The sequence below is a fragment of the Fusarium falciforme genome, chromosome 4 (assembly GCF_026873545.1).
Source record: "Fusarium falciforme chromosome 4, complete sequence".
NCBI lineage: Eukaryota > Fungi > Ascomycota > Sordariomycetes > Hypocreales > Nectriaceae > Fusarium > Fusarium falciforme.
Window position 1 is genome coordinate 3,618,331 of NC_070547.1, and position 27,649 is coordinate 3,645,979.

Consider the following 27,649-nt stretch of genomic DNA (forward strand, 5'->3'; position numbering starts at 1 on the left):
CGGCAACTCATTGAATCGTATATCCCCCATATCCCTTTGGTGATGTTCCCTCCTTTGTTCTTCTTGAGAGTGGTGAAACCTGTAACCCTTTGTCCTGTACACAATGAAACCCATCTAGTCGTGTATAGTAATAAAAGAAAAAATGCAATGCTTTTTTGGTGTATCCAATGTCCGTGTGGTATCCCGATGTATAGTGAAAACGCCATGCAATGCCGCCATCGCTTTGTTGTATCTGAAACAAGTCGCTAAATAAAGACCAAATCACACAATTCAATCAAGGAGACTGCCTAGTAGACCGAGATGGCCGACACCAGCCTCGCGGGATTTCGAGGTGGCAGGTAGTACTCCTCATCGTAGAATGAATCGGATTCGTCTTGTTGTTGCTTTTGCGACTGCTCCTTGGTGTCCTTCTCGTTGAAGCTGAGAATGGGCTGGGGAGGCGAAGGGGGCATCGAGTCGTCGTCGGAAGAGTCAGAGTCGTGGTCGACAAGCTCGGGTGGTGAGTTGGAGTGAGAAGGTGTTCGGACAAGCTCGAGCTGAGCGTAGTCCTCCTCGAGATCATCCTCCTCCATATCCTCGTCAAGCTCGACATTGGTGATGCGAGGGCTCATGGCCTTGATGGGAGTGGCATTGGCCATCTCAATGTCTTCATCCTCAGAGTCGTAGTCGTCAGAGTCAGAAGAGTCGGAGTCGTAGTCATCCTCATCCTCCTCCTCGACAATGTTGTCGGCCCATTGCACGTGGCGGTCTTGCTGAGGGCTGGCTCCTCGGACGGATTGGTTGAACCATCGCTCCTGTTCCCGCTCGGCATCGGCAAGCTCAAGCATCAGAGAGTCGAGAAGGTTGGCGTGTCCGACAAGCAGGCGAAGGTCGTGATCGGGCTGGGCAGCCTCGCGAGAGAGCTTAGCCCGAGCCTTGTGGGCGAGGTAGTATGTTTGTGTGATGGACATGTTCTTCTTGATGGCGGCTTGTCGGAGAGAAGAGGAAGAGGCAGTAGGCCTATGGATGGAAGTGGTTGTTGTTGTCGTCGACATGTTGAAGAGAGGAATCAAAGGTGTGGAGGTGCTTGGCCTTTGTATAATTGGCGTTTGGTTGCTGTGAGTCAAGGCAGCGATCCCGATTGCGGCAGGCTTGAGTTAGCGGCAGGGATGCTCGGTGGTGACAATGACTTGAGCGATTGGGTGATAGGGTGCTAGTCAGGGTCGGTCCCGTGTGCTTTCAGAAAAAAGGCTTTGTGGAGATGATGGTCCTTGATGAGCGGCTGATAGCTTTGTAAGTTGAAACTTGCTAGGATGAGGCTGTTCAAGGGCTTGTAGATGCTTGGGATGATGATGGGCCAGAAGTTGGGGAACGGGGGGGCAACCGATTCTTTTAACCTCCAGTGACCCTTTACGGACTTTTCTTGTTGTCTCACGCTTTTCATGGGATTATGGAGTTATGCCCGAGACGCCGCTAGAGCGGACTTTGCGCACGCGGACCCGAGGAGTGCGAGAGATGCCCAGGCATGGGGGTGTGTGGCTTAGTGATCGATGGGATGGGTGTGTGGATGAGGATGACCCATCATGGCCCATGCAAGACCCGAAGCCGCGAGGGGACCCAGAGATTTGTGCAAGATTCGCACCGGCCCCTGTGCTTTTTTCAGGGCTCTACTGGACGAATGACAGCGTCAGGCCGGGGTTGTTTGCAAGGCACACAAGCACCAGCTGTGCCTGCGTCTCCGGGCGCGAGAGATCCCCGCGGACGTCCGAGGTGCCCGCCCCCTTCGGGGCCAAGGTCTCTTCTCGGGCCCAGGTACCTCGGACAGCCCGAGTGCATGGGCGAAATTACAGGTACCCCCGTCAGTTCCGGTACCCGAACCAGGACCGGAGAGCTTCGTTGGGTTGATGCCGTTTTGCTCCCAGCGCCCATCGTCAATCACCGTTGTCGCAGCAATTCCCCTCTACCGGTTATCCGTCCATCTCGAATGTATTCCTCGAAACGGCTGTATTGCACAGCATAGTGACTCAATACGACTCATCCCCAATGGCGGACTTTGACGCTGTTGCTCGTGCAGAATAAGCACCAGCACACAGGCATCGATAGAGCAATCTCGCACATGGCTGTCGCAAGGTGATTCATAATCTGAGCCCTTCAGTCAGCAAGCACTGCTGGAGCTTGATTAGAAACTGTGTGCCTTAGTGCCCCTCGCAGCCCATCAGCGTCCAGCATCCACCTGTGTCAACTCCGCTAGACACACACAAATCCGAAGGTGGATTTCCAAGCCCGCGCCCTTGGGCCTTACCAAAGGCAGACAGATTACTACCGTGCATTTCTCAGCAAATCGCGAACCTTAATGGCCCAGTTCGGAGTCGCGATCATGATTGTCTCCGATGACTCTTCTGGCTGCTAGTCTAGTACTGTAAGTTTCTGTTATTGCGAAAGGTGTGACTCTTTTTCCAAATACATGCGGATCGCAATTCATCCACCATGCCCATCCCCCCTACAGCGTAATTCCAAGACACTGTCGGCATCCCGTGGCATCCGCACCTCCGTCACGATGGCAGGATGGATGACCTTGATTCTGTCTGGCCTGCCCCCAGGACAGCTCTTGCGAAACCTGCTCTGAGGCCTGCCAGAGAGTGCGTGCGCGCGGGATACGGCACCAGGATGGGGATACACGGCACGGTTCGCACCCTGATGAATGTTGCCGATTGATCCAGCTCAAAGCTGTCATGGCTGTCCGTTATGCTGCATGTCTGGCCTTACGCAGCAAACCCTTTCCACACCTTGGGCGGTGATAGATCGCCCCGTGTTCCGTGTTGCCGCACACGCACCCCCAGGGGCACGGCAAGCCTTCACCGGGCTCCGCCCTCGTTGTTCGTCACCACCTGGACGGGAGAGGAATGGCGGGACAACGTGGGTGGGCAACGGAAGGTTAATCCAGAAGCGAGAGCGAGAAAGGGAACCTCCCCTGGCCAGTCAGAGACGGTCCTGAGCGAGGCCACGACAGGAGGGTACGTATCGTTGTAGGGCTGAGCTTGATCGAGTCGGCCGCCCGAGGGTTGGTGTCGCGCTCGAGGGCGGAAGACCGAAAGCGACGGACGCGAGCCAATAGAAGGCGGCGATGCGGTCAGTCATCACCATCACCATCACCTTTCACTGCCATGATGGGCTCGACCTTGCCCACGTAAGCCCAACCCATCCCTACACGCATATCTTCAAACACGGTCACTTGGCAGCAGTCATTTAACCTTTTTGGGTCCTTTCGTCATTCTCAGATTGATATTGGTGGTGTTGTATCCAAGGCGTCGGTTTCGGTTGCCAGGGCATTCTTGAATAACGTCTGCCTATTTCCAAATCATGATACCTAAACTACTTTAAGCTCCCAGGCACACGCACTCACACTCGCACGCCTCGTCTCACATTACGAAGCTGCAGCTATAGCTTAGATAGCTTACACACCTTTGACAAGGCAGCAAAATTGACTCGATTGACTGATTCGAGATGGACACTGGGTCATTCCCCTTCCCCTAGCTCAGCCGACACGGCTACGCGGCCACCATCTCGCAGCCCTGTAGGCATATGCCAACTGCAGCAGGCCCTGTCGGTCGGCGTTGGAGATGCCCCCGACCATGCCTCGGCCGGGTTTGGGGGTTGTCGCAAGGCCAGCCTCAGCCCTTTACATGCACCGGCTAGGCCGGGCTTTTTGTGAATTCCGAATCCACCGACCACACACCGTGACTGTCCGAAAGTGGTCCGCGGACGACGGTGCAAAGACGGGATTGAGAGGAAGAGTCAGAGCTTCCAATTCCGCTTTGGAAACTTTTTTTTTTTCTTTCGCGCTTCCATTCTGAAGAGTCACTGGCTAGACTAGACTACCTAGCTGTGGCTACGATATCGGCCTCGGTGGAATTTTCCTCGAGAAGTTTTTTCGTTTAGCAAAATTGATGTGAGTCTGTTGCACCGCCCGGGACATTCCAGACAATGAACAAAACGTTCCATTGCATCCATGCAGGTAACCTTCTCATCTGGCTCCATTTGGAACTTGAAGCAGCATCAACCATGCAGGAAGAGGGTTCAATACGACAAGCCGAGTAGATCAGATCAGGTCGGATTTACCCTTTTCTTCCACCTGAAGCCCGTCCAGATGCATGGAAGGTGCCTTCTATGGGGCACAGAAGAAGCAACATCCGCGTATTATTCCCCCCTGTGCCTGTGCCACTGCCACAAATAACCAACGGGGGGTGCAAGCCGTGCATCTCGTGGACGGCCGCGGTTGGTGAGCGGGCTTCGGCCTTGTGCGAACCACTGACCGCCGGTCTGGTTAAGGTTGCTGGCGACACAGTCAGCGTCCCAGCAACGAAATGGCGGAGATTGTCGACTGTGGGAGATCTCAGAAGGTCCGCAGCCGCAGCCAGCAGCCCATACGAAAGGCCGCAGCCTCAGCCCGCCCGCCCGCATATTTCCAGGGACGTGTCTTTCTCGTCTCGTCCCGTGGTGGATGGTCCCTTAATCTAGCCCAGGCTGCTTTGTCAAGACTGGCTCCAAACTCTCGGCCGAGGAGCTGCAAGGGGGGTGTTTTTATCAAATCACGGCACCGATGATCCAGCATGCATCAACTCGCTCGGTAAGCGGATGCCTGATTTTTCGCCTTGATTCCTAATGCGAATAATCTGCCTGAGGGAAGCTTCCACAAGGTGCTTGGAGATTCCCAGTATCATGGAAACTCACCCCATGTTTGCAACACTCTACCCGTGCGTCGCAAAAGACTCGAAACACAACGCGCAGAGTGCTGACGCTGCGCCTTTCGTGGCATCTTGTCCTTGTGACTCGTTCTCGCGGCGGGCATTTTCGCTTTCGGGTTCACAAAGCACCCCGTCCCGACATGTTCCATGCCCATCAATTGCGGAGAGCTACGGAGTCGACCTTTGGCCGATCTCCCGATAACATGGGGAAGGACGAGGCTCCATCCATCAAATCCTTATCTCTTGGTGTTCCTCCGTTCTGGTGTTAACTCCTAGCCCCGAGCAACTCCCGTCCCCGTCCCCCGTCCCGTCGCAAGCTGTCAAAAAGTCGGCACGCCGTAAACTCCGGCCGTCCATCCATGATGACGCCTTACTTACCCTACGCCCAAATTAGGAAGTGATTCGACAGCGCCTTGCACACCTTAAATTCCCGAACCGTTGATGACGTGACCATGTCCTCAATTGAGCATGCCATTCGAGATTGTTGTTGACAATGTGACGAAGCTCTGCCAGGCACAACGCCACAACTTGCCAAAGCCAAGTCAAAGCCACGCGCTGTCGTTTCCTCTCCCTGGAAGCGATCCACCGACCAGTAACTTGACATGTTTCTTCTTGATCGGGGAGGCGATTCGAGGAATACGCCTGGGCTTGGCTATGTCGACTTTTACGTCACTACAGGGTATTCTCGATCGCCAATAGTCGCTGCGATTTTCTCAACTCGACTGAGCGATTGCCTCTACTGACGCAAATGCGGCTTGGCACGGTCGCCAGACGACAACAGCTGCAGATGCATTACTGTTATACCGTCTACGACATCATACGAGATGCAGCAGGCAGGCTACAAGGCTGACTGAAACCTCCTGCATGTCGTATGGTTCCCTGAATGCCTGGAAGCCTGAGATAGATGGCACGCTTCTCTGTGGGTTAGCCGACGAAGCGGCAGCCTGCTTCTTCACCGTCAGCCAGCGAGTTTCATGTGGCAAGCGTCTCTGCAACCAATGCCAAATGAAGCTATATCCTAAAGCCTGGTGCGGAGAGAACGCAGGTACAGGAGAATGAATCACAGAGGTTGCATGAGCGCCAAAGACGCTGTTTGTTATCCCGTGACCAGCCAAGGCACGCAGTCCTACACTTGAATTACTGATCCTCCTAATTGGTTGCCCATAAGCATTGCTCACTGTCATTTCTCACACAGTTACCCGTCGTCAAGTCGCTGAATAGACTGAGTTGCCGAGATGAGACTTCTAAACGTCTTTACGCACGAGGTGCACGAGTTCAACGACGAAAAAAAGATGAGTCGATACTGCATTCTCTCTCACAGATGGGACACCGACGAGGTTCTCTACAAGGACCTGCTTGACACATCCACCAAACCGACCGCCAAAACTGGCTGGCCCAAGGTTGCCGGCGCCTGCAATCTGGCAATGCATCTTGGCTACGAATGGATATGGATAGATACATGCTGCATCGACAAGTCTAGTAGCGCTGAGTTGTCCGAAGCTGTCAACTCCATGTTTCGCTGGTATCAGGAAGCGGATATCTGCATCGCCTACCTAGCCAGTATTCAACACATAGCCCCTAGGCCAGCCGACTATGTCGCCTATCTGGGAGACAGCGATTGGTTTACCCGTGGGTGGACTCTACAGGAGCTGTTGGCGCCGCGGGCAGTCGACTTTTATTCAGCAGACTGGAAGCACCTCGGGTCCAAGAACAATATCAGCCTGGACCTAGAACGAATCACGGGAATAAACGCTGCGTATCTGAGCGGCCAAAAAAGAGTCACAGAAGCCAGCGTTGCCGAGAGGATGTCATGGGCGTCGGGAAGACAGACTACCCGTGTTGAGGATATGGCCTACTGCTTGTTGGGTATTTTTAACATCAACATGCCCCTGATATACGGAGAGAGAGAGAAGGCTTTCCAAAGGCTCCAGCATGCCATTATTCGGGAGATTAACGATCAGACTATTCTGGCCTGGGGAACTGGCTTTGTTGGACCGGGAGAGTTCGATCAATCTTACGATGAACACCTGCCACTCCTCGCCAGGAGCCCTTACGCTTTCAAGGACTGTGGTGACCTCGTCCCATGCAGCAGCCCGCAAGTCAAGGCAAGGCTAGAAATCCGCCAGGACGGCGTAAGAATCACCTCCCCCATTCTATGGGATACCGAAATCCTTGGAGACACCCATTACAACCCACTGTCTGGCCATTCTTTTGTGGCGTTGCTTGCACCCTTACAGTGTCGGCGGAGGAATGACTTCTTCAACTGCGTCGCTCTGGTGCTGAAGTGTGAGAACATCAGTCATGACACGATCAGAAGAAGGCTCACACTGGATGATATGCGACTTCATAGGGCGACGCAAGGCTGGCATCTCGTGCCCAGGAAGTCGTGGTGGACTGAGCCCCTTAGGCCAACGCTTATACCGCTCGACGCTCCAGCAGAACTGAATTACCACACCCTGAGACAGGACGAGGGCCTCATCATTCGAACACTCCCGAAAGGTTACAGCATCAAAGAGTACTACGATCCCACAGCAACATATCAACGTGTTCCGCCGTCACTTCGCATCCCCGACGCCCATCCCTGCGGTCTGAGCCACCCCATTATAGTCCGCATCGGAACGGACTCACAAAATAGCATTGCTCTCATAATTCGGTATCAATTCGACCCAGCCCAGCACCCATCCCCCAAGCCCCATGGGAAGTCTGAGGCTCGGCGCGCCTCGGCATCCCTTGACCCTAACTGGCAACCATTTAGCATACGAGGCCGCATTGTTTGTATTCCCAATGGCATCGACCTGAAGAAAGTTGCCAAAATTGACGAGGTCGATGTCGGGAAACAGTGGGACGCTTTGAAGGCGATTAAGCCGGATGCGAGGTTCATACCAGGCAAGCGGCTGGATTTTCGGGAGAGTAGGTTGAAGAAGTGCACTTGGTTACTGCCAACTTTTTCGAAAGAGCCTGGGTACGGTAATTATGTATTTATCTTGGATATCAAGGATATCCATGGGAAGGGTGTATCAGCCGAAGACGAGCACTGTTTGGTGAATCAGGGGTTTGAACCCTTTGTCGATAAGGCGTTTGCGTCACATTTCCCTAGGCGAAGACGGGACTCAAAGTTATGAGTAGAAAATGGGAAAGGGTTTGTGCGTCTACAGATCTTTAGTAGCTCCAATGTCGCATGAATGAGCAAGGGTTAAGTGAGTCTTGAAGTGAGTCTCCAAGCCGACCAATCTGCCTCGTAGAGCATACACATAAGAGCCGGACCCTTAGCAGCTGTAGCTCTTCCTTATTTCGACAATCCAGTGGGAAGGGTGCTCAACAATGCCGCCAACAGGGGCTTCCCGGCATCCATCCCTGAGGCGCTGCACGCCATCGGCAACAGACCCGAAAGATGCGAGCGTCTTCTTCTTACCGCTCTATAGGAGGCCATTTGTGTCAGTGTCTCGTTGCAGCCTTAACGTCAAGAAGTTAGAACCCACCCTGTTGCACCACCGGACCCCGCCTTTTCCTGAGCAATGGACCATCCCGGCCGGAGATTCGGTCTTCCCTTACAGCTGCAGAGAGATCTAATAGCACGTCTGATGAAGACAATGTCAAGACCATCATTCTTCGAGCAGTCAACTCGTGCCTTGCTGAAGTCGGTGCGCTTGACGAGGAGATCCAGGTCTTCCTCCTCGAACTCGACGTGGAGGTCATCGGGCATAGGAGCCTCGGGGACTACCTCGACTGTGCAGGTCGGAGCTGTCACCCTTTCACTTGTTTCAACTGCATTGACAACGGCCTATATCTTTATATCGGACAGGTCCTCATGATCTATCGGGTATCATGCACTCACGTGTGTAGCAAGACTGAAGAGTAGAACGGCGAGGGGGATGAGAGTGGAAAACATCTTGACGGCTGAAGAAGATATAACAAAGATGCAGCTTAGGGGATGATTGAGGAGACTGATATCTCATAAGTATTAACTGGCTTCCAATTTATAGATATATGTACACGTTTCACCTCTCAAGATGTGTATGGAGTAGTGCGCCAAGAGTAGCACAAGTCTCGTATGGAGTCGCCTCAAAACCTAGGAACTCTGGAGTATCTTGGGAGCACGGCCCCGAATGTAAACAATGACGAAATAACTAAGCGAATACGAGTTGGGGCACACGGATATTGATTCAGCTGAAGTTGGGGTGACCAGTCTCTACTATCTTGGCAGCCCAGTCTGGAAGATGTAGGTAGAACTGGTCGAAAGTTGGTGAAGTCCACGACCTATAGCCAACGCCATCCCGTTAGATGCGGACACAGGGTATGGGAAAGACAGACACGAGGGATTACATAAGATGAGCAAGGTGAGTAAGTTGGATAAAGAAACCGATATCCTTAGAAGCCCAATGAAGGGTTGCATTACCCCATCCAACGCAGATGAAGGAACGCATTGGATAGGGTCAATCATTCAGACAACGAGTCAAACAATACGATTGTTTGACAAGTTATTCCCGAGGAGCGAATCCCGCCTGATCAGACCCAGCAGCACCCATGGATCATCAAGCACTGCTCCGAGAGATTGAAGCATCAAACCGCGAAAGGGGTAGTAGATGATATACTTAGGTCAGAAGGATCGTCTGCAGGGTATAGTGGCACAGGAGCTGTGAGCGCAACTTGGGCCAGTCATTGGTTAATCAACTCAGAGGGTTGACTATATACAACATCTAGCCAATAGGGATTCCGGGCCGATCCAAGTGCTGTTACTCTGGATCTCGACCTTTGCCTGCGGTCTAAAACCTTTCCACCCGAAAACGCTGAACGCGAAGAGAGCAGGAACCATCTGATGAATGAATCCGCGGCACTGCTCTTCAACAAACGCCACTCTTCGTTCGGACCCATGAGTGGTTTTGGCTCTGGAACCAACTTGGAACATACGCGTCGGTGAATCTGATAGAATATCTAGCAAGGTTAGCTGTGTCGCTCGAGTTCAGGGGTTCGGGGTACCTACAGTCACTGCTATATCGGCGAGAGCTACCAGCGCGTACACGAGAACCAATGAGCTGGGGAATGTCTTTGAAACACCCATGTAAATAAAGCCCATAGTCTCTTCTGAGACTTCAGGCCCATAGATGTTGGCAAGGCCAAGGGCAAGCACGAAATAGATGCCGCAGAAGAGAAGTAGGACGATAAAATACGAGTAAAAATAGTAGAGAGAGCCACGCCATCCACGGAGATCTATTCCAATCTCAAAATCGCAACCGTAGCCTACATAAACGCAGGGCTGGATATCTTTGCGCTGTCTCGTGTCAGCACTTGTTGAGAATAGGGGGAGGGGGGTGGCTAACGTTCTGCCGGATGGACTCGAGAGCTGATATGGCAGAGAACGCGAGAAAGGTATGAAATATGGGCTTGATCTGTTCTGCACTGGCATCGGACATCTCGAGATGGCCCGAGACTGAACCTAGACAGACCATCAAGCATGCCGTGGCAGCTTGTAGATGAACGTGCCAGTCGCTGGAGAGATGACCAGGGCCATTCCAAATGATGTAAATCGCAAAACCCACCAGTGGGATTAATGATATTCGAAAACTGTTCTCTTGGAATCCCAGCCCTGTCACCGGGCCCTGGTAGACAAGGGCCGCGGTGATGGACAGGATCCAGTAGCAGACATGATGGCGCGCAGACAGCATTTTCCTCCGGTGAGTAAAGTTGAGGAGAAAGATGAAAATCTTGAGCTTAGGTTTGGGAAGTCGGCATTTTATGGGCATCAGAGCAACTTTAACCTTGATGCAGGTACTCAACGTTGTTGGGTACGTGTGCACATCTATGGTGCCAGACGAGCACGTTGAGCAACATGTTCGTCTCCCAAGACCTAGGTAGCCACGATGAAAATGATTTTGTGGATTTGCATAGAGTGAGAACGGTAGGATGAACAAGCTTAGGTGCGAATTTGGCCCATTTCGCATGGTATCTCTCACAGAGAACTTGATGGGATAAGAAGAGTTTAAGTGCTGGTCGCATTGAAACTGTACACCACAAGACATATCTTGATTTCTGCAACAGAGTGGTGGAAGCAAATAAGATAAAACCAACATGGAAAAGATGAGAATAGGGAGTTGATTGATGTTCAATATATTTCCAAGCCCACCTGTTTGCGGAAGGGATTTTGGCGATACTTTGGACATTGCCTCTTTGATAGTTGGATCTCGCCTCAAGGATACCCTGTACTAATACAAGTTGCACCCTGGGAACTTGCAAAGGAAAGGTTCGTTCATGGTTCGCGACCTCGGTGCCATGGGTAGAAAATGCATCAAGCCATCACTTAAACTAAACCAAGTCAAAGGAAACCCGTGAAAGAACAAACGCTTTGTCTATACAGTCTAAACCCATGTACCCAACGCCTACTCTGCTCGAAGCTTCTGCTTCGTCCGCTTCCTCTTGCCACCAACTTCTCGCCCCTCCTCCACCTCCAGGAGAGCCTCGCGCTTCTTCTCCGAGACAACCTTGAGGACGTCGCGCACCACACGGGTCTCCAAGTTGACGCCCTCCTCCTCCCACGACTCCATCTCACGGCCCACGCGCTTCTCGATCGTAAGGGCCAGCTCTACATCGCGCTGCCCGATAAAGCTGACGGCCTCACCCTTGCGACCCGCACGGGCGGTACGTCCGACGCGGTGGATGTAGTCATCCGGGTCGCGAGGGAGGTCGTAGTTGATGACGAGGCTGACCTCGGGGATATCCAGACCTCTGGCGGCGACGTCGGTAGCTACAAGAATACGGGCAGCCGAGGCGCGGAAACGAGCAAGGTTGTCGATTCGCTGTCTCTGGGGCAGCTTTGAGTGAAGCGATGTAACTCGGTGGTCGAGCAATCGCAGTAGATGGTGGAGGTAGTCCGCAGTCGAGGTGCGGTTGCAAAAGAGAATGACCGTCTTGTCGACGTTTGCCTCAGTGAGCAAGAACACATGGAGGTAGTGCTCCTTATGTGTGACTGGAACCTTGATGTACATCTGGTTCAGAGTCGCAGGGATGGCCAGTGTCTGGGTGTCAACCTCGCACACAAAGACGGGCTGCTTGCCTGGCTTGATCGGCATGTCCTTCAGAGCGCGGACTTCCGGCGTGATGGTGGCCGTGAAGAGCAGAGTCTGTCGTTCCGTGGCCGGAGGCAAGACCGAGAGACATTGTTCTACGTCAGGAAGCATGCTGCCAGGACCTGTTGCATTGAGCAGTCGATCAGCCTCATCGAGAACCACGTATTTGACTCTCCTCAGTCCACAGATGGTGTCCTCTCCAGAAGTGCGCACATGGTCGGCCAAGCGACCTGGAGTCGCAATTACAACATGCGGCCGCTTTCCCAGCTCGATCGCCTGGGCGCGCATGTCAGAACCTCCTGTGACCAGAATGGCCTTGAGGCTTTGGGGGGATGAGATGGCCTTGAACTGCTCGTAGATCTGAAGGGCCAGCTCTCGTGTCGGCGTCAGCACAACAGCAAAGATAGCAGTGGGATCCTCGGCCCATTTCTGCAGAATGGGCACCGCGAAAGCAACCGTTTTACCGGAACCTGTTCGACTTCCACCGATACAGTCTCGCCCTTTCAGGATCTCGGGAATACAGCCCTTTTGAATTCCTGTCGGACGCTTAATGGCCATGTTCCCAAGCGATTGGACTAGCCATGGTCGAACATTGAGCGCCGAAAAGGTGGTGTTGGGATCGGTAGGGGCGAGGATCGACTTTTGGGGAGCAGTTGAAGGTTTCGCTTGAGTCTCCTTCTGGTCTGCCTTGGCATTGCGCTTGACTCGAGAGGGAGCCTTGATTGTGGAAAGCACCCTCTTCAGCTCCTCATCTTCAGCATCGTCCTCGTCGTCTTGATCATCGCCATCGTGGGGTCCTGTAGATGGTACAGTTCTCCGACGCTTTCGGGATGCGGCACTGTCGAGGTAGTCGGACTCGTCAGAGGATGAGCCCACGTCAGACAAGACATGCTCTTCTGACGCATCGGTCGCGTGGTCGGGGTCGGCGGGCGGCAACATGGCTCGGCTTTATAAATTGCAGGAGTCTCACGAATCCATACAGGCAATGCAAGTTGCAGCTGGTCTGGAAATTTTTGGCGGTGACGGGCGTCTCAAAATCGATGGACCCTTCTCCACTCGCGGCGCGCGGCGGGTGAGCTGTGGGGTTGATGGCATGGCGGGGGCCAATGGGAGAAACGAACCTGTAGACGCGCGCTTAGAAGCGTTCCCGAGCGTGGCGCCCACTTGGACGATGGGGATATGTAGTCGGAAAGGGCTAATGCAAACGCATCAATCACCGCCAGACTTTCTCACGGTTACAGGATTGTTTCTCATGATGGCCCGGGGCATCTGGCGCACCGGACATCCAAGTACCTGTCGCAGCAGGGGGATTTGAAGCCGAGAGCCGGGCGCTTGTCTGCCGTGGCCACCGTGCGAGAGCAACTAGTAGCAGCGACAGGGTCTTTGCAGCAAATGAGGAGGCGTCGCCGGGATGTGGTCAGCTGCGACGTCGTGCGGTGATGTGATGAGACGGCAAATGTGGTTTATTGATTGATTGGGCTCTGTTGGTAGTTTGTTTTTGACTGATTGAAGAGTGTGAGATTGCTTTCATCAACAGGCAAGGGGCCGGATGGCTCAGGGGCAAGCCACTTGTCATCCTGTTGATTGTTGATATTGCTGCCATCAACGGGCAGAGCCTTGTTGGGGGACGATCTGTGGCACATGTCCCATCAGAGCGTTGGATGATCAACTCTGACGCCCCAAGCTTTGACTTGCGGTTGGACCACGTTGATGCAAGGCGAGCGCTTCTCACGCATCAGACCCAGAGGGCACGGCTTTCGACTCCACAAAGAATATGCCATGCTATGCAATGCGAGGATCGATAGCCTGACATGAGGTTTCCTAGGCTCAGCTCATCGACAAGGCAAAAATTGTGCTGGAGACCTGGAGCATTGTGGGCTCTGTGATAGGTTGCTCAGGGGCCCGGAGACTGGAGGAGCAAAGTGACGACGACGCCGATGACGAAGGCACCAACAAAGCAAAAGCAGGATTGTAAGACAACCGGTCTGCCTGTCTCAAGCCTCGCTGGTTCGCCATGCCGCTTGGGCATCGGGGAAAATCCTTGGCTCACACATAGACACACAAAGGTGTCGGCCAAGGATTTGACTAAGGATGAAAGAAGAATCGAGTGCCTGAGACAACAGCATTCCAACCTGGCAGCTATGTCATGCTTGCTGATGCTGATGTTGGAGGTCTGTCAGCGAGCGATGGATACTTGATTTCCGGTCGCCGGTGGTTCTAGACCCAGCCTAGGTCGCCGTCTCAGACCGACGGCATCTGCGCCAGGAAAACATAAGCGGCAACAGCGCGCGTGCCGTGATATTCATGTTTAGGTACGAGACTCATGTTGATGAATTGTTTGTCGTAGATGGGCAGACCACGTCAGTTTGGACTGGAGGAAGATCTGAGACAGGGCCCAAACAGCCAAACCACGGACAAGCCGCTTTTCAGGGCTTGGTCAGCTCCCCCGCCCCGGTTACAGGGGATGGAACCGCTCGACCCCCGCCCCGGGGCGCCACTGCAAGCGCTGTGCCGTCGAGCTAGCTGGGGCACCAGTTCTCCGCTGAGTCCTAGGTACTGGAGCTGCCTACAGCGTACCAGAGGTACCCGGAACACAGGGGCGTTCTCACTGAGTTGGGAAGGTCACAGGTGCCCAAGCGCCCCGCCCCGGGTACCTCTCCTCCATCCAGAGGATGGCAGTCACAAGCCCACCGACTCCGACCCGACCCAATCAATCCATCAACGCCATCATCCACCTCGGGGCATTCTCCTCTCGTCCCCTCGCCCTCTCATATCCTCTCATATCTTCTCTCATCTCCTCTCCTCGCGTTTCGGATTCACACAGCGACGTGTCGTTCGTCGCCACGCTTCTTGCTGTCATTCCATTCTACTCTCTCGTCCTGCCCTGCAGCGCCCAACGACCGCCTTCCTGTTGGGTCTCTTCCACACAGTCCGCGAATCATCCACTCTCGGCTGTGTTGCATGGGCTGTTTGTCAACGTTACTTCTGCGGCTGTCTCGCTTCTTCTTGACGACACCACCACAATAATCTGACTCTTCAGTCTCACTCACCTCGCTCACCTCTCGCTGTCGTTGCAACAACCTGCTTAATCACCACCAACATTCGCTGTTTTTTCCGTCAATTGCCTTGATACACATCAATCCGCATCTGCCCGCCTATACAAGTATATCTCACTGCCATTACGACGACGACGCCGGCCGATCGACGACCCTGCCTCCGTAATCCCGACCACTCGAACCGACCGACCGACTAAATTCTGACCCAACTTGTCCCAGCGCAACTTGTTGTTGAGCTTGTGATACGCATCTTCTGTCGACCGTTAATTCCCACCTACTTGTGTCATCCCTCTTTCGCCCACAAGCTGCCCTAAGCAGCCCAACCGCCGAGATGGCAGACCAACAACCTCAAAGCTCTGACTCGACTCCTCAGCCTGTACGCTTTCCAAGCTCTCCTTGGCTGGTCCTTTCCGGTACTGACTCTTCACAGCAACTTCCGGCCGCTATTACTCCCATCTCTCTACCAACTCCTCACGCTGGTCCCTCACCTGTCCCTCTGCTCCGTCCCGCCATCCCCGGCGCTAGGAGTGGCGGGGCTCGCACACCGAGACTCGGCCTTGCTATTCCCCCATCTCCCAATGCCAAACCTGTTGGCAGCCAAGGCGCACCGGTTGCTGCGCCTTCAAGGCCTCCTCTGCCGACTCTACACCTAAAGACTCCCATGGGGAGCAACGTCACTCCCCATGAGCAGCTCCCTCGATCACAATGCGTTACGCAACCATCAGCAAGCGGCGGCAGCGAGAGTAGTGCTGCTCATTCAAGGTCTGGTAGTTTTGGGCCTTTGGATGGTAGGGCAAGCAATCCTACCTCGGCCGGCTCTCAGTACTCGGCCCTTTCGTTTGCTTCTCAGTATGGTATCGGTGTGTCAAGACCCCAGGGAACTCCAGACCCGGTGTCGGCCGTTGGATCCATGTATTCTGAGAGGAGTGAGGGTGGTGTTTCTATGGAGCGCGATGGTAGCCTGCAAGGACTTGAGGCTTTTGATAAGCTGAGCCTGGAGAAGGCCAGGACTCTCGATGTCGACGAGTTGGATGAGGAGGGCTGGAGAATCGCCAGTATGGAAAACAGGATCGTGGAGCTGGGTAACCTTGGCGAAGGTGCAGGTGGTGCTGTCACAAGATGTAAGCTCAAGGGAGGCAACACGGTGTTTGCTTTGAAGGTGAGTTCGACGTGACCCCGTTGTACGTTTCCAGCTGACAAGTCCTAGGTCATCACGACGAATCCCGATCCCGATGTGAAGAAGCAGATCCTTCGAGAACTTGGCTTCAACAAGGAATGCGCCTCGGACCACATCTGTCGGTACTACGGCGCTTTTGTCGACCCTGCCACGGCTACCATCTCCATTGCTATGGAGTTCTGCGAAGGAGGCTCGCTCGACAGCATCTACAAGGAAGTCAAGCGTCTTGGTGGCCGTACTGGAGAAAAGGTTCTGGGAAAGATTGCCGAGGGCGTCTTGGGAGGACTCACTTATTTGCACACGCGACGAATCATTCACCGAGACATCAAGCCATCCAACATTCTCCTCTGCCGAGACGGCGCTGTCAAGCTTTGCGATTTTGGCGTCTCTGGCGACTTTGGTACCAAGGGTGAGGCCAACACCTTTATCGGTACCAGCTACTACATGGCCCCTGAACGAATCACTGGCCAGTCGTATACCATCACTTCGGATGTGTGGTCAACAGGAGTTACCCTCCTCGAGGTTGCACAGCATCGATTCCCCTTCCCAGCTGATGGCACGGAGATGCAGCCACGAGCTGGTCTCATCGACCTTCTTACCTACATTGTCAGGCAACCTGTGCCCAAGCTCAAGGATGAGCCTGACATGGATGTTTACTGGAGTGACAACTTCAAGTACTTTATTGAGTGCTGGTACGTATAATCTTGACGAATGATGAGAATCTGCTGACATGATTTCAGTCTGGAGAAGCAGCCCAACCGCCGAGCAAGCCCCTGGAAGATGATGGAGCACCCATGGATGGTTGAGATGCGCTCAAAGCGCGTCAACATGGTGAAATACCTCTCGTTTGTATGGGGCTGGGATGACCAGCCCAAGGCGTAGGCAACTCGCAAGTGCCAAGGTCTTGGTAACGTAGGAAAATTGGAACAACGAGCCGTGCCCGTGTCACAAGCGCGAGGTGGGCGACAATTGACTCGACGGCATCTCCCGTCTTATGCCCATGACAACATGAACAAGGCTGGGCCTGTGTCATGAGGCTCTTATACGAGATGCATTCCTTGGGGACGCGCCGTGGACACGACTAGGATCTCGATCACGAACCAGTCAACCACAAGACGGCGCACATTGGGAAGCCGATTCGCGGAAGGATAGGATGGTGTTCATGATGACGATGGCAAGAGGCATTTACGTCGCTGTACGAATGGTCAGGATCTGGCTGAATAAGAACGAAAGATTGTGTGTTGGAAAACGGCAAAACCTGACAAGGACGGGGAATCTCCCATCTCGCGCTTATGCGCGTAGCCTTTCTATGTACTATCCCACAATAGATGGGTATCATATTCTTGGATACATGTATTTTTTTGCCTCCTTACATGGCGCCCATATTGACTGTATACTCCCTACTATGCCTCCGTAGTTGTCTCCTCCGGGGGATCACCCATGAGCTCTCGTAACGCGATAGTCGCATAAGCACTACGTCCTAGCTGGAACTTGACAACTGCGGCAAGTTTCATGGGTTGCTGGGGGGCGGGAGCCTTCTCAGCAGAATCCTCAGCGGCAGGGGCACTTTCTCCATTGCCCTCTTCCGCGTCCGTACCCTTCATCTCAACGTCCGTGGACGCCGCGGCCTCACCCTCAACCTTGGTCTTCTTGGCGGCCGACTCAGAATCGGCATCCTCACGAGAGCGTTTCCTGTTGGCACCCTTGGCAGCCTTGATGACGTCCACGTCGGTGGGGTGCATCTGCTCCGTATCGTCCGAGTAGGCGCGCACCTCGACCGAGGGCGTCCCGAGGAAGCGGTTCATGAGCTTGCGGTACCGGCCGGGCAGGCTGAACTCACGGCGCATGCGGCGCATCTTGTGAGGGTCGAGGCCGCCGTTCTCGGGGTGGCCCATGAACTCCTCGTAAAAGGTGCCCATGTCGTTGTCGGGGTACACGACGTCGTAGCCAGGGGTAGGGAGGACAATGTCAAAGATGGTGTACTTGCCGCTGGCGGCTTCTTCAGCGGTGAGGGGGCGGGCACGCACAGGAGCGTCGTCATCGTCGTCGACAGGGTTCACAATGTCGTCGCCGTCCTGGTCCTGTCCGCTCACGAGGGGCGTGTTCTCGGTCGGCGCGATGATGAGGTCACCGGTGATGACCTTGGTGCCGTGGAGCTCCCAACGGCGGCTGGCAGCGTGGTTCCAGACGTAGGACTGGTAGGCGTGGAGGTACATGGAACGGAGGCCGCGGGTGATGTGGACAAGAGAGCCGATAAAGTCGCGCCGCGACTGAGCACCCTGTCGGTTCAGGTGTCTGAAGATGCTGTTCTCAGCCGAGAAGCGACGAGGCATGATCTTGATGGCTCTATCCACGTCCTTGTCCGTGAGGAAGAGCATGCAGGCCTGATTCCGGAGGTACTCATCCCTCTTGGAGGGCTCCTCAGGGATTTCCCCTGCTTCTGCCTTGTTTGCGATCTCCTCGTCGTAGTGAAGAAGCGCCTTGACTGCTTCTTCGTATTTGTCGCCCAGGATCATCTGTCCAACCTGGTGTGTGCCGATATCATGTGTTCCGAAGCGCTGGTGACCAAAGTAGTTGATCCAGCCGTGCTCAGCCATGTGAGCGAGCGCGGGCTCCACATTCTTCCTCAACTTCTCAACTTGCTGCTCAATAGACTCATCGGCTTGGCCGACCATTTGGCAGCTCTTGATGGCAATGACAAACTCGTTTCCGAGAAGCTGGCCCAGGTAGATCGGCTTGTCGCTGTACTCATAATCTCCAGTCGACACGCCCCAGAGTCGTCCGTTGATACCGTGGAGGTTTCTGGGCCGCATGTAGCGCACAGAGCATCGCTGCACCGTCGAAGCTCTGCGATCCTTGGTACCGGCGTATCCGATGACCTGGGGCTTGACCTTGAGGAACCGGGCAATCTGGTTGACGGCGTCCATGGTGTCGCGGTTCTCCTTGAACAAGGTGAAGTGCAGGTACTCGCCGGCGGGCTTCTCCTCGCGGGTGCCGCGGGGGGCACGGCTGCGCTTCTTGTTGTTGCCCTTGCGCGGGGGGATAAACGTCGCGACAATGGCGCCCAGGTCAGTCGTGTTGGTGTCTATCCGGGACCTAAAGATGCGGCGGATCTCTTGGTGCACTTGGCCACGCTTGGGCCTGTCGTCCATAGGTTCCGAGGTAACAGACTTCTTCTTCTCGTGGTCAGCTCCTGGGCCAGCCTTGTATAGCTCCACAAGCTCCTGCGTAAAACGCTGGTCGGTTAGAGTTTCAAGAGTGGCCACGTCTTCAGGCGAGACATCGTACGTCTGCTCAGGTTGCGCGGCGGGCTTGGCTTCTGTGTTTTCGCTAGCCTGTTTCTCAGAATTCTCCTTGGTCTCCTCTTTCTTCGAGTCTCCGTTTGATGCCTCTGTATTGGTCTCCTGTTTTGTCTCTTGAACCTAGATAAAGTCTCAATATTTGAACCTGGATTGTAGTAGAGATTGCGCACTCACAGGTGCCTCCTCGTCAGGTATACCAATATGCTGAAGATGAAGAACAGTGCCATCCTCCTTGATCTCGTTCACCTGAAAGTCTGAGAACCTACAGCCGGGTTAGGACACCAATTGCGATCAGGATCAAGACATAAGCTCATACCTCGTGCGCATCTCACCGGTCCACGGTATGGCCAGAGGAGTCACCCGCTGGCTGATGCCGATGGACCTGGTGTAAGAGGCACTTCCGCGCGTCGCATAGTGAGTTTGGTCCGCCATGATGACTGCGCTGCTTGGGAATTGCGCTCAACGCGTCGTGCGACAGCTATGTTTATGTCGTCTATACAATGTGCTGGTGGGGCAACTTTGGTATCTGGAATTTTTCTCCGGCAGTATTTTTGCGACAGCTTGATGGAGAAGGCGGTGAGGTACAGGCGCCAACCACGCTGAAGGTTGGTGCCGAGTTTGGTAGGCGGTGAAGACCGCATTAGTTGGCGCAGTTCAGTACTTTGGGAGGTTTACTGTTCCTATTATCTGTTCTCCTGCTGGACAAACACATCCTGCTTAAGAAACATGGGTATTCCCTTGCTTAGTGTTTGAAACTGATTAGAGGGTTTTCCCTATGTTCTTCGCGGCAGCAGACAAGAATACTTCCCAAAGAATGGAGTCTGGAGAAGCCGCAATGCCATGGTGAGCACCGAACAAAGACGCAACTCGACAAGGCGTTTCATGGCAAGGAGATGAACGAGTGTTTAGCTGCAGCCCTGGACTAGTAACTAAAATCATCAGCTGGCTTTCATATTAACGTTTGCCAAGAGACGGTTGGCTTTAGAACAACACAGTGTTCAACTGACAACTCAGATCAGAAGATCGGATAGAGTTTTGAAGGAGCGTTCTGAGTTATGAGCAGTGCCACGCCGATCGCTCAGCTCGAGGTCAGTCTGGAAATGTCACCAAAATGAATTCTTCCTGCTCCCTAAAGACGGCATCATGTTTGCTCAAGTGGTGTGATAGATCCTGGCATGTTCGGACAGGGAATAATCGGGTATGTGCAAGACATCCATCATTCTCCAACCCAACAAGCCCAGCCCAACCAGCCAATCTGGTCATGCATCATGGCTTTCCTTTTCCCCCCCCTCGCTTGCGCATCAATAAGCGACCGGCAAGACATAAGATTCCCAGCGGCAAGTCTTGCCTTCTGCTTCTGGCCAAGAGAGCAGCTCGGCTGCTCGGAAAGCCGCGGACTTTGCAAGGATGTCTTCCATCGCGCACGCGTCAAGGCGTGATCCAACCTCCCCTTGGTCCTTATCCGAGTCCCGTCTGCTCTCCATGAGTACGTTCCATGAGGCGGTGAATATGCCTCACTGTACGTAGTGTCGTGTTTGGCGGTAGGCTCCCGATCTCCCGTATCTTCTACAGACTTGCTTTTGTCTGAGCCGTGTCGCCTTCGGGTGACTGCATGATAGAGACGGCATCTGACATGTCAATCATGAGTAGTCAAGACGGGTGGTGAGGAAAGAGACAGCGGCACGTGGCTCGTAAGACTCTATATTCAAGCGAAAGTGCGACTGGCTGTTCGAGGGAGCTCCTCATGGATCCAACCGAACGACCAATTTGAGATGCTCGCCATCTCTGGCATCAATATTATCAACATACATCCATTCCCCAGGTATGAACACACGTCTTTTCCCCGTTACGACAACTCGCCAAGGGTTACATTAAGGCTTTGGCCAAGGATTTCTCAATGCTCCACCACGCTGATGAAGCCCAGGTACCCTTGTCCGCTCACCTCTGCTACACCGTGGCAGGTACTGGCTCTTTGAAATCTCAGTGAACTGGCTTGATGGCTTCCGGCAAAAGTGAGCAGCACAACTCGGATATGACGGTACAGATGGGCTTACAGAGATTAGGCCAGTTATCCAACATCGTTCGCGTCTCGGGTCTTAATAATGTCGAGAAACGCAGCGGTAATGGCCGGCAGTCCACTGCCACCTTCGATGAAGACTTTATACTCGAGCTTTCCGACTCTATTCGAGAAAGTCTCGATAGAGGGGAGATTGGGCCGCGATGGGAAGAAGCCATGGGGTTTCTGGCCGCGGCGCTCCGAGACGAGGCTAACAAGGAACCCCTAATGGATCTCGCGACTATCGAGAGAGGTCGTCTCGATAGGCTCGTCGCCGATATCACTGACCCCGATAAACGACCTATGGACGAACCTGAAAGATACGCAAGGGACGTGAGGCTAGCAGAACGTCTCGAATGGCGATGGAGGTCTCGGTTCCGGGAACACTACTTCAGCATCCAAAGTTCCCGATATCTCAAGCTCCCAAAGACGGGTAGACTCAGAGGGGTGGAGAGAGATTTCGGGATCAACAACCCTGGCGAGGAATGGAGGATCAAAGATATCACGACACTGCAAGCAATCGATAGAGACGCGGCATTCAAGCCAGGGCAGTAAGACATCCTTTGGGAACGGCCAGTTCGACCTGCTTGCTAATGGATATGTCATAGTTGGTGGCTGAATCTGGCCTGCGCTCAACGAGATGGCATCGTTGACAACCCACGCGAGACACCCACTGTAGGGCATCTCGGCGGTGATACGCTGCCACTTCTTACAGGGGAAGAGTTCGAGGACCCTGTACTGAAGGATACAACCACTTATATCAGAAACGGTGGCCTGGCAGATATGCACGTATCGCTCATAACCAAAGTCGGCACCATTATGCGTGTCCTGCGTGGACACAACCTCAACAGCCCATTTGCCCCAAGATACGGTGTTCGATACGATGGATTGTAAGTACCTGCCGACTGGATTACAATTGCTGCTGGCTCACTCAAGCCAGATACAAACTGGCACAATACGGACAGAGATTCTATGAGAAGATGAAGACGGACCGCATGTTTCTAATACTGGAGAGAGTCAAAACGCAACCGCCGATAGAAGACTTCGAGATGGTCCCACGACCCTCGCAAATAGACGACTGGGGCCTCTATTCGCAGTACGCCGAGGAGCAGGTCAAGAAGAGGTTGGGCGACAAGGGCTTCCTGAACTAGAAGTTGGAAAGGGCTCAGGAGGAGAGCGACCAAGAGGCATACCGCATGGACCGTGTCTTGCGCAAACGATTGGTAGCGGAACGGGAGGTAGAGGATACTGCGGAAGGGTCTGGCATCAAGGAAGATGGCGTTGGAGGGTCTGATGTTCAAGAGCCAGGTGCCAAAGCACGAGGGTCTGTCTAATTCGTGGAGTTGGTTATACCACAGACCTCTTAATATTTGTAGTAAAAAAAAATTCATGACAATCATAGAAAGCATGTACATATCCCCTGGTTTATACTTGGTGACGCTCGGTTCATGACATGAGGGGTTGCGAGGGCTGCGTCACAAGCTGGAATCCTCAAGGGTCCATCCATGGCGGGGCAGAAAAGGCCCAGCTCAACATCCCACCGCCATAGCCATCTTTCTCTCTCATTCTCTAGCACGACAACTCGAGCGACAAGATGGGCAAAACTAACAAGGGCGGCGACAAGGGGGGCAAAGGCAAGGGAGGGAAGGAGAAGAGCGAAAAGACAAAGGATAGCAAGGACGCTGGAGGCGGCAAGGCAAAGGGTGCTCAGAGCATCAACGTCCGCCACATCCTGGTGAGTTCGATGAATGAGCTTTAGAGGGGGGACATTGCTGCTGACAAAGACGGGATAATAGTGTGAGAAGCACGCCAAGAAGGAAGAGGCTCTGGCAAAGCTCAACGAGGGAGTCAAGTTTGACGAGGTCGCGCGCGAGTTCTCCGAGGACAAGGCCAGACAGGGCGGTTCGCTTGGATGGAAGACCAAGGGCAGCCTGGATCCCAAGTTTGAGGAGGCAGCTTTTGTCCTTGAGCCAAGCACCACGGCCAGCCCCAAGTTTGTCGAGGTCAAGACTGAGTTTGGGTATCATATCATCATGGTGAGTTTTACGGTAGATGCTTGGGAAGGTATTTTTCTAATGATGGGTTCAGGTTGAAGGACGAAAGTAGACGAAGCTCACTACCAGACATACACATGTATGCCAATGTATCAATCACAGGAACAGCACACGCAATTTCAAAACCAATGATGCCCAATTTTTTTTATTCCTCTCGATGCAATATGGCCATGAGACGTAAGGCCTTGTGTGTGGTTCAGATGCCAACCGAAGTGGCTAGAGTACAACAACCGCGAAGTCGTGTTGTCAAGCGGCCCCGAAAGCCAAGCCCGCAACTCTATACCCCTTCCACTGCCCAACGCCCTCCGCAGAGAATCCCTTACTGCTCGGTCTGGAAGTAGTTCAGGAGGATGGATCGCTCCTGAGACTCCTCACCCCAGTCCTTAACGACGACGCAAGAGCAGTTGACGACCTTGCGGGCGTTGCCCTCACGGTCGAGGACGCCTAGACATGACATGTTAGCATTTCCCATTCACAAAGATTCCTCTCGGTTCCAATGCCACGTACAGAGGCCAGCCCACTCGCCGAGCTGCTTGCCATCGGGGATCTGGATCAGGGGAATGTTGTGCTCGTTGCAGAGAGCGACAACAAGCTTCTTGTAGGCCTCCTCCTCGCAGTTCTCGTTCAGGACACACATGTGAGCCTGTCGTCGGTCGAGGGCCTTGGAAGCCTCTCGGAGGCCACGGGCGAGACCATCGTGCATGAGAGCGAGCTTCAGGACACCCTTGAGAGCGTCAAGAATGGACATCTGGCCCTTGGGGGCATCGCCGGAAACCTCAACAACATCGGCGACCTCGGGGGTGTTGTCTTCTACGTCCGACTATATCGCGAGAACTCGTCAGTAAACCGTGTGCCGCCAAGTAAAATTCCCACACCCCGCCGTCGCAAAAATCGTCCCGCCGCGGGCGCGCGGGCAATTGGCCAGCAAGGGGCGTCGGATATCGTCAAACTCACCATCTTGGCTTGTTTTCTTGTCGGGCGATCCTCGAAGATTTCTATGTGTATCAAGGGAGAAAAGAAAAAAGGTTGGAAGGACGGGGGTTTGAGTCGTGATCTGGAAGTGTCTTCGTTCAGTCTCACGGTGATTTGCCGAAATCTAAACGACCGAGTGCGCTGTACCCTTAGGGCATTTTTACGTGCACGGACCACCAGGGCACACCGCACACTCCCACCCCAATCTCGACCTTTTTTTTTTCTGCCCACAACGCGTGCTTCTCTTCCCAACCAACGACCCAACGTCAAATTCCACGAGGTATGTATGACTGATGACGCCGAACAGCGATTCGAAATCAGAAGGATGATGCCTTTCACCATGGCAAGAGAGAGCAATCGAGGGCCTCGCCGGCCGTAAGCTCTCGATACGCTCTTCTCTTCAGCACTGGGCGGCAGAACCCTCGCGATGCGGTCGCTGAGGGCACTCTCCACGCTCACGAGCCTTCCGAAGGGCTAACAATGGCTTCGTTCCTGGCAGATACCTCATTTCCCGTCCCGACTTGAGAATCTCCTCAAAACACCGCCAAAATGGTCCGCACCTCCGTTCTCCACGACGCTCTCAACGCCATCAACAATGCCGAGAAGGCTGGCAAGCGTCAGGTCCTGATCCGACCTTCCTCCAAGGTCATCATCAAGTTCCTCCAGGTCATGCAGCGCCACGGTAGGTCATGGGCTTTTCTTCTTATTCTTGTTCTTGTTCTTTTCTTCTACAATCTCCCTTGTTCGGCATGATAACTAGGGCTACCGTCGATACCGCACCACGACCCAGCCCCTATAAGTTGCCGATAGATTAAACCTCGGAGATCTTACACGTTTTTCTGATTTTTCTTACCCATGACGTCTAACGTTTAGTCTCTCGACACATCAACTAACTCGTTATCCCAGGCTACATTGGCGAGTTCGAGGAGGTCGATGACCACCGCTCCGGCAAGATCGTCGTCCAGCTCAACGGCCGCCTCAACAAGACCGGTGTCATCTCCCCCCGCTACAACGTCCGCCTCTCCGAGCTCGAGAAGTGGGTTGTCAAGTTGCTCCCTGCCCGTCAGTTCGGCTACGTCATCCTGACCACCTCTGCCGGTATCATGGACCACGAGGAGGCCCGACGCAAGCACGTCTCTGGCAAGATCATTGGCTTCTTCTACTAAACGGGATGGGTAACCAAAAAAGTTTTTGACGAAAAAGAGTCTGGCATTCTCGGCGTTGGGGGGGAATTATGATGACAATGACCGATGCGATACTATAGCTATGGAGCTGGTCGCACACGCGAGCACTAGAATTGAACCTTGACGAGATGCTCAGATTCACCGATTCAGATGGCCCCTGTGAAGTTGATGTTGGCATGCTATATATGTCTTGTTTTTGTCCAATCGCAAGCTCTATTTTACCAACTAGTTCCAATGTCGTCCTGATATTCTCCATGCCATACTACCATGCCTTGTGATGTCTTGTAACCTGTAGATGATGTTGAACCTGGAATGGCGGGTTTATGTTCTACCGGACCATCGGGCTGTCCATCATGGCTTGGGTACCTGAGGTCTCAGGTATGCTTCCATACATGTCAAGAATGGCCAACGAACAACAAGCATCAAGCGTCGTGTCTTTAACTGAACATATAAGTTGGCAGCCGCCAGAGCCTAGCCCTTCCCTGGCACGTTTCGAGGCCAGATGCCACAAGGCCAAACAGCAGCCATTCCTCAATGAGAGACCGATGAGCGAGGCTGTAGGGTTTTGTGCCTGGCGAAACTTCCGTAAGCCTCGTCTGGGGCATTTCGAGCATCAGGGAAAGGTCAACTTCAAGAGGCTGCTAGGCTATGGGGTTGATGGCATCGTCTGGAAAGTCACCGTTGATGAGCGCGTCTATGCGCTCAAAGTTGTAAGTTTATTCATGCCCATGTGTGTCCACAGTGGTGATGTGCTGATTATCAAGTTCTGGGACAACAAACCTCCAGAGGGCACACGATACTGGTCAGTTCAGCGAGAATGTCAGAATGTCTCCCTCCTCGAGATGATGCGGTTCGCGATCGAAAACTCTTCTAATCCTATTCGATTACATCCACAACCGCAAACACATCGTGATGCATTAGCTAACCTTCACGTCTTCTCCAATGGGGGTCGTGAGAGGCAATCATTCCGAGACACACCTGGCGCGATCGAATACAACACTCCCCCTCGTTTCAGGAGGTGCTACGGCTGGATGATGATAAGCGGCGAAGAGCTTTATACGCTACCCCGGAAGATGAGAGTACCAGAAGTAAGACTAGACGGTGCTGTACGCGACATTTCGCCAAGCGAGGATTACCATGGCATTGTGTATGAATACGTATCTGACACTGGATGTGCTTTCTCTTCAGAGGTCGTGCAAGCGCAGCTGGATTTCTTTTGGCACGCTGGGTTCTGCTTGGTGCCATCGCGGGTAGAGAACTGGAAGGGGGTGGGAATCCTAGTAGATATGGCCGATCTTATATGTCCTTGGCATATCCCGTGGCATCCAAGTCTGTATGGGCAAAGGAGAGCAGCAGAGGTGTGTGATGGCACAGCAATCGGAGCATGAGAAATCGATGTAATGTAGGCAGGTGTGTGTGAGTGAATTGACCATACAACCCAAACAGCACATTCGTCATCCCTCGTCTCATAACTTTTCAGTGTTTCTACCTAGAAAATGAATGTCAAAATTGAGCCAGGAGGCAGCAAGTGAGTACCAAACGTCCACGGGTACCTGCCAGAAGGCGTAGCTGGTTACCTAGGCGGCCTTGCCGCTACAAGTCGGACATGGAATACCATTGACAATCTTGTTACCACCGCAAGTTTCGCAGAATTGCGGTTTGGCGGATGATCGAGACGGAAGGTTTACCACGACGAAGACGACCTTGGTATTGACGCCAGTGAGGTGCTACATATTCATATGTAAGGATCCTACAAGTTGGTCAGATGCCAGGCTGCTGCCCGACGATCCCACCCTGGACTGGAAGTGCACGGAGCGAAGACAAAGGCAAGGAGAAGGAGAAGGAGAATGGAAGAAGGCCAAAGGGTACATACAGTACAAGCACTAGTGAAGCGTTTGTCAAGTTATGTCAGTACTAAAGTTCATTCGTTACTAACTACCAGAATCTCATTCTCAAGGAGGTATCTACCTACCTAGGTAGGTCCTCATGATATATCACAATCACGTGACTCTACATATTGTCAGCAACCCAAAGTCGTTGTAGCAACGCAATGAAGAACCAAG

At 53.4% G+C, this 27,649-nt stretch overlaps 10 protein-coding genes across 10 annotated transcripts; 5 read left to right on the plus strand and 5 right to left on the minus strand.

Moving 5' to 3' along the window:
- Window positions 1-287: 287 nt before the first annotated feature.
- On the minus strand, window positions 288-1,034 carry NCS54_00582600 (Hypothetical protein; the record flags this gene model as incomplete). The annotated part of the gene is made up of 1 exon (XM_053151311.1): window positions 288-1,034. The coding sequence occupies one exon, from the start codon at window positions 1,032-1,034 to the stop codon at window positions 288-290; it is 747 nt and encodes a 248-aa protein (XP_053007286.1).
- A 4,925-nt stretch (window positions 1,035-5,959) lies between these two features.
- NCS54_00582700 (HET domain-containing protein) lies at window positions 5,960-7,846 on the plus strand (the record flags this gene model as incomplete). The annotated part of the gene is made up of 1 exon (XM_053151312.1): window positions 5,960-7,846. One exon carries the CDS (start codon window positions 5,960-5,962, stop codon window positions 7,844-7,846), a length of 1,887 nt encoding a protein of 628 aa, XP_053007287.1.
- Window positions 7,847-9,316: 1,470 nt separating this feature from the next.
- NCS54_00582800 (Hypothetical protein) lies at window positions 9,317-10,384 on the minus strand (the record flags this gene model as incomplete). The annotated part of the gene is made up of 4 exons (XM_053151313.1): window positions 10,043-10,384; window positions 9,706-9,993; window positions 9,633-9,656; window positions 9,317-9,358 (listed from the first exon to the last, which is right to left on the minus strand). The coding sequence occupies exons 1-4, from the start codon at window positions 10,169-10,171 to the stop codon at window positions 9,317-9,319; spliced, it is 483 nt and encodes a 160-aa protein (XP_053007288.1). The 5' UTR covers window positions 10,172-10,384.
- A 714-nt stretch (window positions 10,385-11,098) lies between these two features.
- On the minus strand, window positions 11,099-12,724 carry NCS54_00582900 (ATP-dependent RNA helicase DBP8; the record flags this gene model as incomplete). Its single annotated transcript, XM_053151314.1, has 1 exon — window positions 11,099-12,724. One exon carries the CDS (start codon window positions 12,722-12,724, stop codon window positions 11,099-11,101), a length of 1,626 nt encoding a protein of 541 aa, XP_053007289.1.
- Window positions 12,725-15,172: 2,448 nt separating this feature from the next.
- On the plus strand, window positions 15,173-16,900 carry NCS54_00583000 (Hypothetical protein; the record flags this gene model as incomplete). Its single annotated transcript, XM_053151315.1, has 4 exons — window positions 15,173-15,217; window positions 15,272-16,000; window positions 16,049-16,710; window positions 16,759-16,900. The coding sequence occupies 4 exons, from the start codon at window positions 15,173-15,175 to the stop codon at window positions 16,898-16,900; spliced, it is 1,578 nt and encodes a 525-aa protein (XP_053007290.1).
- A 521-nt stretch (window positions 16,901-17,421) lies between these two features.
- NCS54_00583100 (TRUD domain-containing protein) lies at window positions 17,422-19,752 on the minus strand (the record flags this gene model as incomplete). The annotated part of the gene is made up of 3 exons (XM_053151316.1): window positions 17,422-19,440; window positions 19,495-19,582; window positions 19,637-19,752. 3 exons carry the CDS (start codon window positions 19,750-19,752, stop codon window positions 17,422-17,424), a joined length of 2,223 nt encoding a protein of 740 aa, XP_053007291.1.
- Window positions 19,753-21,352: 1,600 nt separating this feature from the next.
- On the plus strand, window positions 21,353-22,527 carry NCS54_00583200 (Hypothetical protein; the record flags this gene model as incomplete). Its single annotated transcript, XM_053151317.1, has 3 exons — window positions 21,353-21,927; window positions 21,985-22,266; window positions 22,317-22,527. The coding sequence occupies 3 exons, from the start codon at window positions 21,353-21,355 to the stop codon at window positions 22,525-22,527; spliced, it is 1,068 nt and encodes a 355-aa protein (XP_053007292.1).
- A 443-nt stretch (window positions 22,528-22,970) lies between these two features.
- Window positions 22,971-23,482, plus strand: NCS54_00583300 (Peptidyl-prolyl cis-trans isomerase; the record flags this gene model as incomplete). The annotated part of the gene is made up of 3 exons (XM_053151318.1): window positions 22,971-23,111; window positions 23,173-23,412; window positions 23,465-23,482. The coding sequence occupies 3 exons, from the start codon at window positions 22,971-22,973 to the stop codon at window positions 23,480-23,482; spliced, it is 399 nt and encodes a 132-aa protein (XP_053007293.1).
- A 267-nt stretch (window positions 23,483-23,749) lies between these two features.
- On the minus strand, window positions 23,750-24,534 carry NCS54_00583400 (40S ribosomal protein S12; the record flags this gene model as incomplete). Its single annotated transcript, XM_053151319.1, has 3 exons — window positions 24,385-24,534; window positions 23,938-24,250; window positions 23,750-23,874 (listed from the first exon to the last, which is right to left on the minus strand). The coding sequence occupies exons 1-3, from the start codon at window positions 24,385-24,387 to the stop codon at window positions 23,750-23,752; spliced, it is 441 nt and encodes a 146-aa protein (XP_053007294.1). The 5' UTR covers window positions 24,388-24,534.
- A 417-nt stretch (window positions 24,535-24,951) lies between these two features.
- Window positions 24,952-25,568, plus strand: NCS54_00583500 (40S ribosomal protein S22; the record flags this gene model as incomplete). Its single annotated transcript, XM_053151320.1, has 2 exons — window positions 24,952-25,084; window positions 25,309-25,568. 2 exons carry the CDS (start codon window positions 24,952-24,954, stop codon window positions 25,566-25,568), a joined length of 393 nt encoding a protein of 130 aa, XP_053007295.1.
- Window positions 25,569-27,649: the final 2,081 nt, after the last annotated feature.